This window comes from Pterocles gutturalis, unplaced genomic scaffold, assembly GCF_000699245.1.
Source record: "Pterocles gutturalis isolate BGI_N339 unplaced genomic scaffold, ASM69924v1 scaffold9174, whole genome shotgun sequence".
NCBI classification, from domain to species: Eukaryota; Metazoa; Chordata; class Aves; order Pterocliformes; family Pteroclidae; genus Pterocles; species Pterocles gutturalis.
In genome coordinates, this window is record NW_010135711.1 from 1 (window position 1) to 16,340 (window position 16,340).

The following is a 16,340-nucleotide window of genomic DNA, read 5'->3' on the forward strand; positions in this document are numbered from 1 at the left end:
CCTTCCCCGCCCGGAGCCATGTCCTCCGCCGCTCGTTTCGATTCGTCGGACCGCTCCAGCTGGTACGTGGGCCCGGTGTCCCGGGCGGAGGCGCAGACGCGGTTGCAAGGGCAGCGGCATGGCATGTTCCTGGTGCGGGACTCGTCCACCTGCCCGGGGGACTACGTGCTCTCCGTGTCCGAGAACTCCCGGGTTTCCCACTACATCATTAACTCCTTGCCCAACCGCCGCTTTAAGATCGGCGACCAGGAGTTTGAGCATCTGCCTGCCCTACTGGAGTTCTACAAGATCCACTACCTGGACACCACCACCCTCATCGAGCCTGCGCCCAGGTGAGTGCCACCCTCCCTCCCTCCGCCCCACCTACTGCCATCTTCCCTCGAGGTGGCGCAAGGCGGGGGGTGTCTCAGTCCAGCCTAGCAGCTCCAGGATCTTAACACTGGATGTAGGGCCGTATACTAAGGGAACATTTGTTTATGGCCCTCCTTTGAAGCGGTCTCTAACAGCAGTTCTTCTGAGCAGTCTGGATCTCAGTGACCATTACAGGTTGCTTTCAGTCAAACCATCCAGGCCACGGGGCCTGTTCTTACAGAACGTATGGGCACACGTGAAGGTACTGTGTACATCTCTACCACCCACTATAATTGTCTTGCAAGAGGGTGTGGCCGTGCTTTGTGTCAACCTTTTCTTCTGGTATTGTCCTTCTGTTCTAGGATGGTTGAGAAGCTGGTTCACAAGTCTTCTCAGTGGTTTTAGTACAGCCTCTGAGCTTAAGTTGCTGTCTGCCCTTGCATCCGCACTGATTACAATAGAACAGGCCTCTCTGTGATTAGACTGCTTCACCCTGTTAAGTCAGCTTTAGTACATTCTAGTACAGCATTTCCCAAACTTCTAGAATGGCATTTCCACATGCCAAAAAAATGTAAAACATTTATTTTTCACAGTTTGGTTATGGCACTGTTCATCTATATCTGCATACACTACACTGAGAAATGCTATTCTAGGAGGATGGGAAAATGTGACTTGGCTGTGAGCTCATTCTTTGTCCCATTCCCAACATGGGTCATACCTGCAACTTGCATCAGTAAACTGCTTATCAAGAACTCTAGAACATATTCCTTATTTTTAATTAATAAAGCCTTTCCCAGTATCTTATTTCAAAGCTTTTGGACTTCGTGGATAGAATGACGTGAAATAAAAACTAGAAAAATAGTGACACATTAAAAAAAAATTCAGATTGGTTCACTTTTAAATTCTGCAGTTTAAATTCTCACTGTTTTGCAGAATAGCAACTTCTTAGTGGGGAAGAATAACTTTGAGGTTTATAGTCACAATCTAACCTTGGTACAGGGCAGTTCTTAATGACAATCAGTAACTTGTCAAAGGTTGACAATAGCTTTTCAAGTTGAAAAACTCAAGTGGTCAAAAAAAGTCTTTCTGTGAAGCTTTCTGGTGATGGGAGGAATGTGACAGAAAGCACTAGCTTCAAGAACTCTTAAAGTTGCTGAGAACTCTTCTGCGTAGTGATTGTGCTGTGGCTAGAGAGATGGGTAAGGAAAAAAAAAAAGTCAATTCCACTGCTGCAGGAACACTTAAATGGAATTGGCTAATGTTATGTGCATGCTTAAACTTGTGGACAGTTGGGAGGAAAAAAGCTGACACTGAAGCAATCTTTATGCTTACCTCTGTTCTCCTTAACCTGGATAGTGTTGTACCCTTCTGGATGTAAATCTTGTTCTTAATCATTTATGGCAATGACTGACTTGGCTTTCTCAAAGCACTTAAACTTAACTGATTCCACTTGCTCACTTGGTATTGTCAGGAGTCTTGTATGAAATATTCTATGAACATTTTAGTACCACCTTATTTTCAAGGTTTTGACTGCTATTGTTCTCTCAGAGACAGATGGGACCTAGCCTACTGTGAACTGACAAGCTTTCTTATAAAGCAACAAACGGGATTGACTAGGTGGTTTTCCTTAGCATATTTGTTCTAAACTCTTTTTGAAAAATCAATGACATGGTTGATGGTTTGAAATTGGTTGAAATCCTACTGCAAGGAAGATGAGAGGTAGCGTTTCTGGATTTTTTTTTATAGTTAATGGATTAGATTTAGAATAGGAATGGACAGGTATGTGCTTCAGAACTGTTATTGATAGTTCTTATTTCTCTTGCATTTTCAGGGGAACATTGTACTCAGGTGCTTGTGCTTTTGAAGGCTGATTCTTTTAATTTCAAAGTACAGTATGAAGAGGTGTTTTTTGTGTTAGGAATAGTTTCTTATATATAACCATGACAGTTTTAGCTCTTGGAGATGATATTTTAAACTTGTAAAACAGTTGAAAGCTGACTGTTCTAAGCTTTCTATTTGTGTGGGGTTTTTTGCTGTGGTGTGGTGTTTTTGTTTTTTTTTTTTAATCAGTGGTGAGCTCTGACCATCATTGCAGATGTTCCTGAGCTTATGCAGAGTGACTGCTCTCTGAAGGGTTCCCCCTCTCCCACAGCTTTGGCTGCAGCAGGGTGTCTGTTTAGGGCTTCTGCCATATCTTGCAAAAATCATAGGAATTTGACTTCCATCTTATTTTGCAAGTAGCAAGAGAGAATTGAAGTAGGCTAATGACATGCATTCTTTCTATCGTAGCTTAGGTAATAAATATCTGCTATGGCCTATATACATTAAGATTTTTGAAAGCTGCTTTCAGTAAAATGTATAAAGGTTATGTTGAAAATAGACTGCAGTGAAAGTAGTCTTGTTTGATGAACAATCTTGTATTATCGCAGACAATAAAGTGACTGTATTGGACAGATGATGGGCAAAGTAATAAACATGATGTGAATAAATTAGAGGTAATATTATGGTTAATAAGGGAAAGGATGGCTAACCATTCTAGACGGTTAGCTTTTTCATTTCATACTCCATTCTTGCCAGTGGTCAAGTTATTTCATATTGTCTCTTATGAAAAGTCAGGTTGAAGTTATTAGGTATTTAAATATGCAGTCAAGATAAGTACTTTGATATTTTTTCTGTTATATTATATAACAACCCTTTGAGAGTTGATGTAAAAATAAGATTAGGGAGCTCAATTCTGTATGATTTTCCAGAAAAAAAGGGGAAGTGTTATCTCCTAAAAAACACAGAATCTGCCTATCCATTTTCTTAACGAAAAGAGTTTTCAGTATAAATGTGACTGGCTGTCCCCAAAATTCTTCATTTAAGTAGTAGGATTTGGTTAGAAAGATGATTTACTACCAATCAGAAAGACAACATTGGACTTCTAGCTTTTAGTTAGGAAACTAAGGTTTTATCATACCCTCCTCTTGCTTATGTTCCCTTTTTCCACCATGCTCCCTCAAGTCTAGCATTTAGAGTTACTGAATTCTTTAGAAATGGATGCTGAAGTTAAAAGTGTGGATATGATGAACTGAAGAGGATTATTTAGTTCTCACCGCAAATCACTCAATTTTTCTTTTATTTTAAGTATTGCCCCTCTACCCCAAGTCACCCAAATAATTGTAGTTTGTTTTTATGTATCATGACTCTCATAACTTAAGCTATAGAATTAATTTTATTCTCCCTAAGATCCTCATGACAATCCAGAACAGATAAATGAAGATTTTGCATTATTTTGCCCATTTTTCTGCGTCCATGATAGATTTTTATTGGGTTTCTGGGGAAGCTAATTTGGGTATTTAAGTAATTGGCTGAGAGCATGAGTTACTCATGAAAAGCCTCACAGTGCGACCAAGGTAATAGTTTTGTTACAAAGGTGAATAAGTAATTCTCTTCTAATTGGTGTTCCTCCTGTAAAACTGGTACTTAGCTTTGTTACTGGAAGTACAAAACAATAGCTATTGATTATATAAAATCTTTTTAAAACTTAGGTATCCAAGTCCACCAATGGGATCTGGATCTGCCCCTGCTATGCCCACTGCAGAAGAAAATGTGGAATATGTTCGGACTCTCTATGACTTTCCTGGCAATGATGCTGAGGATCTTCCGTTTAAAAAGGGTGAGATACTGGTAATCGTAGAGAAGCCCGAAGAACAGTGGTGGAGTGCCAGAAACAAGGATGGTCGGATTGGCATGATTCCTGTTCCTTATGTAGAAAAGCTAGTCAGATCTTCTCATGGGAAGCATGGAAACAGGAATTCCAACAGTTATGGTATTCCAGAACCTGCCCATGCTTATGCTCAGCCTCAAACTGCAAGTCCCCTTCCTGCAGTATCCAGTACACCTGGAGCAGTGATCAATCCTCTGCCATCAACACAGAATGGACCAGTCTATGCCAAAGCTATCCAAAAGAGAGTACCCTGTGCTTATGACAAGACAGCGCTGGCATTAGAGGTAAGTTTTTCCTCTCCAGTATTACAGTTTTCAATTGTTTTGTAAAATAAGAAACTAAACAAATGTTAGTGGTAAAGTTGGTGTGGATGACTTCATATGGAGTTTGCTTATCTATGTCAAGGGACTGAGAAGAAGTTAGGTTACATTCTGAAGAAAGATCTACAAAAATTGCTTCATCTATACCACTTCCTTTGAGAAAAGTGACCAGGTTACTTCAGGACCTGTATTTACCCTCTCTTCTTGCACATTCAATGGTGCAAATACTTTACCAGGGTAGCGGAGTGTATACATCCTGCTGTGGAAGTAAGTGCTAGTGAGAGGATGACTTTGCTTCTCCACCTAATCTTAAAAAAAAGGTGTTTCATTAATCATCGCAGTATTCCGGGTTGAGAACTGGCAATAGCATCCTTCAGAGACAGGTAAGGATTGCTGATAAGTATAGGCTTTCTGACCCTCAACTGTCATATGAGATGCACTTGAGTATCTGTTGCAGAAGTACTCCAGTCTCTTTCACTTTGGTTTTCAAAAGTGGAACTGAGAGACTTTAAGACCTAAATGGGTGGCAAGGGGGTTAGATGAAAAGCTGTAGTGAAGCCTCTAAACTTGTGTTGAATGTTTAATAAGTTCCTGTGCTTGCTGAAGCATTTTTTTTATTTTATTAGGGATATCTGTAAGACTTTAGAGCTTTATTCTTTAAATGGTAAAGAATTCATGTTACAATTCTAGTCTAACTAGCATAAAGGATGGATTGGAAGAAGTTTTTAAAGCTACATCCAGAACACTGAGACATACTTTTACACTTAGATTATACTGAAGGCCCATAGTTTAACCCATAGTTCAAAAATATCTCACCTGGAAAAAAGGCTAGTCTCAAAAATTAAATTTGAGCATGCTACAATACTTATAAGAGCAAATGCAAAGAAACAAGCAAAGGAAGCAACAGCATTTTAGCAATTTAAATAACCGTGGTTTTAAAAACCCTTTTGAACTTTTCCTGTTGCTCAATTACTTTGCAAGTTAAAGCTGCTACCTATAGCTGATACTTTTGACTGAAATTTGAAAGGTTATGAGTTCTAGTTACTCATAGTAGTTGCCCTAAGTGGTCTTCCTTCTGTATTTGTAAAACCTCTACAGGTGATTACTCTTACAGTTAGAAGTTAAATCTGTATCACTGGATTTTCCTTGAGTTCTGAAAGCTATCAGCTTGTTATTTGTGAGCAGTGTGTGAAAATTATCATAGAGCAAAGTGTAAATTCACTGCCAGCTACACTGTACAGAAGATTCCTGCCAAAACTACTCAGGCTTCTGAAAACAAAGCAAGGCAAGCGATTGATTTTGTTATGTTATCAATGCGTCATGGAATTACTTCAGGGAACTTGGCTTTGCTGCAGGGTGGCAGAACCGTTTGGAAGGGTGGTCCTCACAAGTAGATTTTTCTGACTTGCTCTTTAGTCACTGAGTTAATCCTGTCATTTTAGCTCATCTGGTATACCAGCAGGATTAATTCTCTGACCAACATGAAGCGTCAAAACAATTCAAACCTACAAGTTGCTGAAGTTTTGCTTGAGAGATTCTTCTCTTCAACCAAATTGTAATCACTTATTGCCTCATGTCTTTGTCTTCCACCACTGGCATATTTTGTCTCCTGTGTAGTCTGTTTTCTTTGCAAGTGCACCTTAGCCATACTGTGGCTTCTCAAGAGGCTGCAGAAATAGAAGGCTGGGAACTGATCTACATTTTCATTAAAATCAGTGATTACAGCTTCTCCATATCTACCCATGCGTAAGGAACTTTAGCGACCTCATTACAGCAATATTTTTTTTGTCATATGTATTACTCAAAGAAAAAAAAAAATCCAGCTTCTTTTCATGATCTTCATTCAGATTGCCTAACACCTGCTGGGCCTCAGTGATGTATTTAATGCCAACCTTGTCAGGGCTCCACCTGTCACTGAATAACCTGGACCACTTGAAGCTTCTATTTTGTAAGAGCACTGAAAGTAGCTAGCAATGGGGAAAGAACAGGTTATGGGAATGTTTTGGGGAAGAAAGTTAATGGTGTTCTTTCAGAATAATAGTATTTGGCAGTACTCCACCTTAGTACAGGTGTACTCTAAATCACAGTGCAGCTTGTACAGGCAGAACACCTTGTTTGTAGAATTATACAGTGCCTGATTGTGTAATCCCATTTAAACTGATAAAACAATATGGAGCAAAATATGTGTTTGCTGGCTCTAGCTTGGCATGATCAGCACACAGACAGTACTTCCAAGGAAGAGAATCCCATCTGGAGTTAAGTAAAGCTATTGTGTAGTAATATGCTCGACTTCCTTTTAAGTGGAGGGATGTCATTCTCCTGGGTTCAGCTTGAAAATGGGACAAGTTCTCTGGTTGCAAGTCCAGTTTTTCTATTTTACACTATTGTTTACATAAGCTGTCAGAAATCTTCTTTAAGAAAAGATAAAGATTTATAGCCTGTTACAGAGAAATTTGTTTTGTAAGGTATACTTTTTAAAAAATTTCTCACATGAAAAATTTAGCTTGTAAAACAAGTGAATATTCGGAAAATCTGAAACAAGATCTGTTTGGTTGGATAATAGAATGTTTAACTTTTAAATAGTATTGAAAGTATGACAGTTTAAGGGCAACTACAATGTTGTTCCTGTAAGGATTCTAGTTAATACGGCATTTATTATAATTTGGACCATGTTGGGCTAAAGTTATTTAGCAATCATATTAGTATTATTGAAATAACTAATTTCTAACTGTTGACTTGGTCCTACTGCATTATATGTTCTTTTATCCTCTAAAATAAAAAATAGTAATCTATTTGTAGGCTAAAATAAAAGTTTTAAGTGTAGCTATCATCTCAAAGCATACAGTTGCTATACATATACCTTTGGACATCTCCTTGCACCAGTGAACTATTAGTAAAGCCCATGGTTAATTATATGTACTTCTAAGATTTACGCATACTGTTGTCAGTTAGGTCAGTTACCTTGGCAGTTCAGATTTAATGTTTTTAATGAAATGATTGAAGTCTGCACTTTCTCACTGCAACCAACTAACTTTACTACTACTGTGTAGTATTTTCCTGGATACTGCATTAAAAAAAACCCTCAAAACAACCAAACCACAAAAAAAACCAAACCAAAACACCAGCCACCCCAATCTGTTGCTTTACTTGTGTGCTTTTAGCCAAGAAGCAATTTCCTTCCTTCCTGGTGCTCTAGAGGAAGGAATATGAAGGACAGGGATACAGTGTCCTGCATTTGCTGGGACTAGAACTCTATATTACAGGGTTACGTGCTGCTGTTCTTCAGTCCTTTTCTTTGGGAAAACTAGGAGGGCAATCCTGTGTTCAAAGGATGTACAGCACTTTAAGGAGGTGATGAATTTTGTAAGAGCAGATTCTTTGGCACTGTGAATATGATACAGAGCAGCAAAGTCAACCTTAAAGTTTCTCAGCATTTAACCTGTAGTTCTATAGCCAGCCTGTTCACAATAGTTGCCAGTGAAGCCTCGTTTTAAATTGCCACGCTCTAACCAGCATGTGAAGTGTGTGCAGTGCCCAGGAGACTAGGACTGGTATGTTTTACCTTAAAGGAACTTATCTCTCGGTAGTTGGGTACTTCTTGTTTGCATCCAAATAATTGATTGATTGCTAACTTCTGCACAATAAAGTTAATCACATCCAATGCAGTCAGTAGATAAACTAATGGTGGGTAATTCCCTTAAAAATTAGTGAACTATTTGACGTTTGATTCAGGATACGAACAAAAAATTCCCGATTCACTTATTGGAATGAAAGTGGGAGACCAGTAGCAGCCGCTACACTTATGTCCGTCATGTGTTTAAAACATGTTTCTTAAATATTATTGCAAGCAGTGTAATTAGTGTGATAGACCATTTTGAATATAGTAGTAGCCCTAGAGTACATCTCCAGACTTAACATGACAGTGTTATGAAATCTGAAGATTTTTTTTTTTTTAAAACAAGAGCTTTGCTATACTTCTATAGCAAAGTTTTTATACTAATGATGGCTTTTTCTAGACCTGTGCCAGTATTATAGTATTAAGTAGTTTATCTGTTCATGATATATCAAACATGTACATGTTTGCTAGTAGAGAATTAACCTGTCACGGAGACTTTTTGCTGAAATAAATACCTATTCACCGTAATTATATAACTGACTTAAAATATTTCTCTTGAGTTTGTTACAATTAGGTTACAGTTAACTTTTTTCCTCTTCAAAGGTTGAGACAAGTAGGCCAAAATGTGCTGGTAGTAGAACTTTCTTAATTAGGAAATTAGGCTACTTCTTTAAACAACAAGCATTGTGCTTTTCTTAAGCCAAGGAAACTTAGTATTGCTGGCTAAACATCAAAGTGCCTCTAAGCCACAAGGTCTATATTTTAAGCAAAATTGAGAGCCTATACTTGTGTAGTGTGAAGTGTTGATCAAGGAGCTTTAGTTCTGATAACTATTGAATTGAAAGTGACACTGGCAGGAGGATTCCTGTGTCTGTGTTGACATGCACCAACTTTTCAGTGTGCTGCCTTTGAAAATGTAACTGACAGTTATTTCAGAGATTGTGTGTGTAATCTTAATCTGTGTAACTTCCTTTTCCAGTCAAAGTTATTTATGGTTCCCATCAGGATAGTGCTTAGTGCCTCACGATTTAATATACATTCACCCTCAGAAGTGTGTGTGGAGTTTGTTTCCAGGTGAAACTGAAAGTGCCATGGATAACCTAGACAAGATCCTGTGCTACAGTGAGATGCAAGAATGATGGTCTGTGGGAATTTTGAGCTCTGCAGACTCTGTACAGTCACGACAGCTGGCTTAATCAGATGGAGACAGGCTGCCATCATTCACTGCAGAGCAGCACGTTACTGTGGTGCTGCAACCCCAGCTCTGGCAATTGCCATAGCTATATTTGAAGTGCAAACTTATGTTGTTTTGTGCTGTTCCTAGATGATGCTAGATCAATTGCATCTAGGACTTCAAAATTTCTGTGCTGCCCTTTGACCCACTTTCGTGTCTCAAGGATGGTTGAAGGTCTTTCCTCTGAACTGCTTGATTCTCTGGTGTGGGCATTAACTATTATTCTTCTGGCACACATCATCAGAAGCAAAGGATAATTAAACTGTGCTTTCAGCCCATTGGTTTCTTTAATCTTCTAATACATAAAGCACCAGCTATTTCAGTGTCACATCCTGTTTGCAGTGCGACTGAACTCCGCCTCTTTTGTGTAACTCAGCTTTATACCTTTCGGGGACAATGGGATATGAAGTAATTGAACCTTTTTTATTCTTCTCCAGAACAGACAGCTGGTCTGAACAAATTGTTTAGGTTTTGGTACTAATGGTGTTACCAAAGGTGAGTTGTGACACTAGTTAGGATAATGACTGAGATTCAACACCCCATCAATTCCAGAGAGCAATATGTTTTCTATAGCTATTGACCCAGTGGGATAAAATGATGACCTAGAGTTTTAATGCATTTTTATCTCCTTAAAACTTATATTGCAGAACTCTATCAGCCATAGAACTATGAATATACAATTGTTGGAATATTTGTAAAACACATTGAATTAGCTGTGTGACAAACGGTCTGCATGAAACCTTTTGCAGTGTATGAATAAGCTTCAAATGGAAGACAGGTATGGAAGAGTCTAGAGTCATGTTCCACAGCTTCTATTTCCCCAGGGCTTTGAATTCATGCTGTAAGAGGGACATAATGAAAGGATGCTACCTAAAATACGTTTTGGTTTTTATCATTTGGGTGGAACCCAATGGTTGCATTTCAGAAGTATTACTCATTTCAGCAGTCGATACTTCCATCCAGTGATGCTGGCATGCTTTACAAATGAATTAACTGATCTGGGAGATGCTGAGACTAAGGAAGTGTTATTCTAATTTATAGATAAGGGTCATGAGCTGTCCAGAGTCATACAGGAAGTCTGTGGCAGAGATGAGAACAGAACCACGTCTCCTGACTCTGTCCTGTGCCTAATCATAAGACAATCCTTCTGACTGGCCTAAAATGTTCTCTGAAAAAAATAGTCTATTAAATAATTTTAGTGGGAGATCACACCTCAGCTGACCATATTATAGATGCTTTAAAAAGCATTTACCAAATACTGCTTTTAGTTAGTACTTCAGGAAGAAATACATGAAGGGACTACTTGACCAGATTCTTCCAGACATTGCCAAAATTGAGGTCATTAACGTAAGAGCCATCAATTATTCTATCATCATATAAAGGTTCCTTCTCTAAAAATCTTCTTTCAACATGCTGTTCCATTTAAATCTTCTCAGGGGAACTGCATTTTTTTAATAACACAGCACAAGAGGATATTCATCATCTTTCATTAAAAGAAAAAAGTACTCTCAAAAATAATATGAAGTAATTGCAAATCAATTTACTATTCCAATGGTTGTTGGCATATGGGAGTATTTTTTTGAGTAGCTTTTGTCAGCTAGCACTCTCCAATAGCAACTAATGATTGTAGCACCTTTGCCCAGCCAGCAGGCTACAGAACATTTTACATTGTTCATCTAAGGAGCAGTTTGTTGCAATGCAGTAGGCTTACATTGTAAACATTTTTTTATTTTTTTACTCAGCTGAAGGAAGACTCCCAAACCTATTCATGTTGTAGAAACCTTCTTTTTTCTAGAGCTTCAAAATGAATAATGATTGATCTCTACAGCACACGAGCAGAATTAAAGTCTCAAACTCTAAGAAAATTCAAGTCCATGTTTTTGATTCAGTGTACTACAGATTATTTTTTTTTCTTCCATGAATAAGAGTAAAGTGTTTGAGAGTGCATTGGTTTTACGGTATGGTGCAAACGCAGTTTCTTACTAGGTTTTAACTGTTGCGATGTTGGCTGCCTCTTCTTGAATTTGGGTATACAACTTGGATCTGTCTTCAGGGGTTATTTAAATCTAGCAATGTAACAGAGTATTTATAGATGTTATCAGCCTTTTCCTAAAGAGACATTTGTTAGGTTCCTGTTTAGATCATCTTGTTACTACTTAGAGCTTTCTCTAGCCTTTCTGTTCAGTGAAGTCTGACAAATGGTGCTTTGTAGCAAATACACCATTAAAGCATGCTGGAGTAGTCTGTGATGAGATGAAAACCAGTCAAATTAATGCTATATGTATGTGCTAGCTATCACGGGCAGTGTGTAACTACTTAATAGTATATGCTGGCTTCAGGTTTGAGTTTAGGAACAGGATAAGGAAAGATGTCCATTTAAGAAAGGAACATGGTCTCAAGTTACATCTCAAGAACTTACAGGAGTTCAGAGGGTTTTCTCTTTTCTTAAAAGCACAAGATTACAATTGTTCCAAGTGTGACAGTCTCAAATTGGGAGGGGGAAGAGGGGAGGTGGCAGTGGCAGGGCAGATGGGACATGGACAGCTCAAGCAGTGGAGAAAAAGTAGGCGCAGGGGGAGCAACTAATTTTGCTTAAATATGTTATTTCATTCTAATATGCAGCATAAAGCTTAAATCCCTAAAAAGTTTCAAAGGTTGAGAAATTTTATTTTATCAGCTCTAACAAAGTGACTGCCCAGGAGTTCATTACAGTATCTTAAACTTAAGGATTCTTGCTTCTGAGCGATCTTCAAAACATTTCTACTGTAGTATTGGTAACTGGTTTAAACAGGCCTCAGATAATCTAGTGACTTGCACACTATTTTGTAAACTTGGGGCTTCTTTAACAGAAAATATACAGGTCGTACCCAAAAAGTTTTAATCTAAGGCCCTTGGCCAAGGTCCTTAAACTCTCTCCGTCAGTTCTAAACTTTAATACTATTTCGATGATGTTATGCATACTGTATCAGGACTAAAACCTAGCTTTTCCTTAAAAAAGAGGATAAAAGCTAGCTGCCTTTGGATTTCACAGAAGTAGCTTGGTAAGCTGAGACTCAACTACAAAGAGCTGAGACCTAGTTTGGGGAAGAAACTTAGGAGCGGTTTGCAATTGGACATAGGCTGCTTCTGCTCTTTGTGACATTAGTTATTAGCTGCTAATGTCACTTTTCTAATATTTACTATAGTTACCACACAGAGTAAATTAAGTAAACAGGAAGGGAGGTGTAAAGTTCGAGAGCTGCTGCAACAGACCACATGTTCAGCTATTGTGAAGCATTTAAGGGAGAAATAAATGACTGTTCAGCTAGACCTAAACACTACTTGTCAAATGGGATATTTTGCTTTGCAAATTATCCTAATCCAAATTAAATACAGGCATTAAACAATGATAAGAGTATAACTTAGCATCATTTGGGCTGCTGTTTCTTGCTTGATCATAGTTTAACTTTTCTCATCTTTCACCACCAAATAGGAAGAGACACAGCTATGGTAGGAAGGGCCTGACATGTCATCGTTCCTGTTTCAAATTCTTTGGCAGGAAGCAGAGATGAAAACAACAAATAAAGCTAGAATCTGTATCTCTAATACTTTAAAAAATAAAGGTTGAGATGCTTTTGCTACTTTGGAAGCATACTATTATTTTAGAAACTACAGAATATTCTTAGACTCTGATAATCGGAACCAGAGCTTCAAGTAATGGTTTATTTGCCATATAAATCTTTTTGAAAAACAAAATTTCCTTTGAAATAAGGCAGCTGATGCTAAAACCAGTATGAGTACTGTGCTCTGTTGAAGAGATGTTGCATCTCATCACTGATGGTAGCTTTAGTGATGTTAATTTATATCTAAGCTAAATACATTGTTGCATGAGGTTGTAAGCTTTCCTATGGGAAAAAGGTGTAGCTCAGCAATTTGTTTGAATACATAAATAGACATTTAGTTGAGAGCCCAAAAAACACTGCAGACAGCATTATCATGTTTATCAGCAAAACACTGGTGTTTTAGTTCAGTAAAAGTAACTTTTCTTTTCACTTGAACCTTAGATCAAGAAGAGGGTGGGGGTTTTTTCCCCCTATGATGGGCTTGTATTTGTTGTTTCTCTTCATTTGTTTTGTATTTGTATCAGGTAAGATTTCCCTGTATGATAACTTTTTTTTTTAATTATGCAGGTTGGAGATATTGTGAAAGTTACAAGGATGAATATAAACGGTCAGTGGGAAGGAGAAGTCAACGGTCGAAAAGGGCTCTTCCCCTTCACGCATGTCAAAATATTTGACCCTCAAAACCCAGATGAGAACGAATGATTTCCTCTGCCCAATTTACACTGCTGCTTCATTTTCCTGGCTATCATTAGGATTGTTTGAGGTGGGATGATGACTTAATGGCACATTGCTAGCGTTGCCCGTTTTCCAGCTTGCTGCAGTTCTTTTAATATACATTTGGAATACATACAACTGAAGTCACAGCCTGACCTTCATACCATAGTTACATCATCCAGAATTTAGTTTCACTTTTAAAACTCTATTGGGCCTTAAGCTGGAGAAGACTGAACTAGTATATAGCAGAGAAGTATGGGAAGAAAACCTCTCCTGTTGAGACTTCCATGGACTTTTTCTAGCTTGCTCAGTAGGAAGAGCCCTAATCTTAGATCAAACATGCAATTTGTGCATTACTGTCCAACAAAAAGCAACAACAAAAATGCAATTTTAGGACTGAAGAAGACTTAGTTTTAAGAGAACCTAAGGTAGTACATTTTAAATGATGGTCTCTTTAAAGGACAATAATTGAACCTGATGTATTCTAAGCAGTTGTATCAGAAGCTGCTCTTTTCTGTTAACTCTTAAGCTTGTTGTTGACCTTCCTGAAACAGTGTGTGTTAAATGCAAATAACCATTGACTGAGCTGCATTGAAGCTGAGGCATTTATTTATAAGGAAACTTAGGAGGGGTTCATACTTGTAACCTGTTTTTTACATATGTAACGCATTTCTGTTGATTTTTGCAAGCACTAGCTGTAGAAAGTGAGCTTTAAAGGGAAACACTTTGGCCTGGTCTACATCCAGCCCTTCTGCAGTGTTGAAAGAGTAGTTCTGCTAGTATAGAAGGGCTTGTCTCCCAGCTGTTACTTAGTAGGCAGATTGATCAGATTGCCATGGTGTGGAGAGGTAGGAAAGGAGTAGGACAAAAAAACTTGGTAAATACTGATAAAATCCTCTTATTTAAACATATACTTTTTATACCCATTTCCCTACAGGCTCCCTTATCTCTCCAAAGTTTCCTAGCTGTGCCAGCCCCAGCTTGTTGAAAGCTCTTTTTCAAACACAGTACCTTTTTTCTAGCATGTTTCCACATTGCTGTGCTTCTTTTTTAGAGCTGCTTTCATCTCTCTTTTTCCATCTCTCTTTTTCCTTGCTTGCATCCCAACTCCTCTGCATGCTGCCATCTTTTTTTACCCTTCCAAAGGCCTTGACTGTGGTTTATATATGCCCCAGGTCCCTCCCCCTCCCAGCATTCCCTAGAAAATGGTTAATTGGAGTCAGCTGCCTGGGTTCCCCCATGTGATAATGTTCAGGCTGGAGGAGGCCACAAAGGTGTCTCTTATCAGTGCAGCCTCTTGCCTTTTCTCTGGACATAAGCTATACTGCTGTAATTGTATTTACAGCAGGGAACTATATGGCTGCAGCTAAATAAATGCAACGCATGCCCTGCAGGTTGAGTCCTTGGCCTGTGTGCAGGATATGAAAGCTTATGTGCAGTGGTATCCTGTGCCACCGTCTTTACAGGTGTTTTGTAGGTGACCTAGAATGCTCTTTCAGAAATAATTGAACGCTGAATTAACAACACACATCTGCAAAGAGTACAAGTACCAAACCTCCCTTGTCAGACAGCCTGGTTAAATAAACATGTCTGTTGTAGAAGCTCACAGGAAAACAGCAGCCCCCATTTTTTCAATTTTTGAAGGCTGTCAGTTGTAGCAAAATGAGAAACTTCAGACACCTTTTCTCACCAGTTCTTATAAATGTCAAATTATATAAAAGTTGTTGTCTTAGGTTCTGGCATGTTTTCTTGTTGTTTTGTGTCACTTGATCCTAATAAAAGCACGCTGTGAAAGTGCCATGGGATCCTTCCTTGGGAGGCACTGAAGAAAGGCAAAAATGGTGTCTGCAACAAGACATCCAGAACGCCGGGTTTTTAAAAGTCTCTGTGTTCATCTGTTAGCTCTTTTCTGTAGCATTGATCAAGTGGCTGGCAGTCTAGAAGTTCTTGTAGAGCATTTTACTACCAAATTAACTGTGAAGTAGAGTAGCATTGACTGAAGTGTTTGGTGCTGTAAGAGTAATTCTTGACAATAGGCATTGACATTTTGTCTTGCAAACAAGAGCTATGCAGTTCTCCTAACTGAAGAAGGTCATGCTTTTTCTGAACCCCAACTATACGCATAAGTTTACTACACAGATTGTACTACTGAAAGTCATCTTTTGAGTACAGAGACTGCACTAAACTCAGTCTGCTGCAGATAAATTTTATTTCAGACTTGACCTAGTTACAGGCAGCTCTTCAGAAGACTGATTGTAGAATTCTTCCTTTGCATGGTAAATAAATACTGTGAGATTTGAGATCTTGAACATAGCTTTTAACCTGGATTTTTTTCACTGAAATAAATGTCTTGACTCATCCCCTCATTGAATAAGGTATACACTTGGAACATGAGCCTTGTTTTAGTTGTAACTGTGTTCTCATACTGCAGAAAAGCAAAACACTTTACCTTCAAAACTATGCAAACCTTGTGTGTAGTGGCATCTGATGCAAAGACAAGAATTCTTAAATTTCTGTGAACCTGGTTTTAGGCCACAGACAGTGTTTCTCTGAGCAGCAGCAGTGTGGTTCAGGTGTGTTAAATGTGGTTTAATGTAGCATACTGACCAGCCTCAGCTGATGTACCCTTGCTTCAGAAGGTGTCTTTGCTATTTTCCTATGAGACAAGTATTTTCCTATAAAGATGCATTTGATCAGTGTGTTTGTCTTTGAAGGACTCTGGATTCTCAGTCGCTTGCTTACACATGTGCTGTCTGTTGCATTACGAAGCCTCTTAAATGGGAGTGATAAGCGT

At 38.6% G+C, this 16,340-nt stretch overlaps 1 protein-coding gene across 1 annotated transcript; it reads left to right on the top strand.

Annotated features, from left to right (window-relative positions):
* Positions 1 to 18: 18 nt before the first annotated feature.
* CRKL (v-crk avian sarcoma virus CT10 oncogene homolog-like) lies at positions 19 to 14,112 on the top strand. The gene is made up of 3 exons (XM_010082003.1): positions 19 to 332; positions 3,882 to 4,344; positions 13,400 to 14,112. Exons 1-3 carry the CDS (start codon positions 19 to 21, stop codon positions 13,532 to 13,534), a joined length of 912 nt encoding a protein of 303 aa, XP_010080305.1. The 3' UTR covers positions 13,535 to 14,112.
* The last annotated feature ends 2,228 nt before the right edge of the window (positions 14,113 to 16,340 follow it).

Bases quoted from the DNA above. Each gene is read 5' to 3' on its own strand.
- CRKL (XM_010082003.1), top strand. From the start codon at position 19: ATGTCCTCCGCCGCTCGTTTCGATTCGTCGGACCGCTCCAGCTGGTAC. The intron at 333-3,881 runs GTGAGTGCCACC...TTTAAAACTTAG, and splicing joins CTCATCGAGCCTGCGCCCAG to GTATCCAAGTCCACCAATGG. The intron at 4,345-13,399 runs GTAAGTTTTTCC...TTAATTATGCAG, and splicing joins AGACAGCGCTGGCATTAGAG to GTTGGAGATATTGTGAAAGT.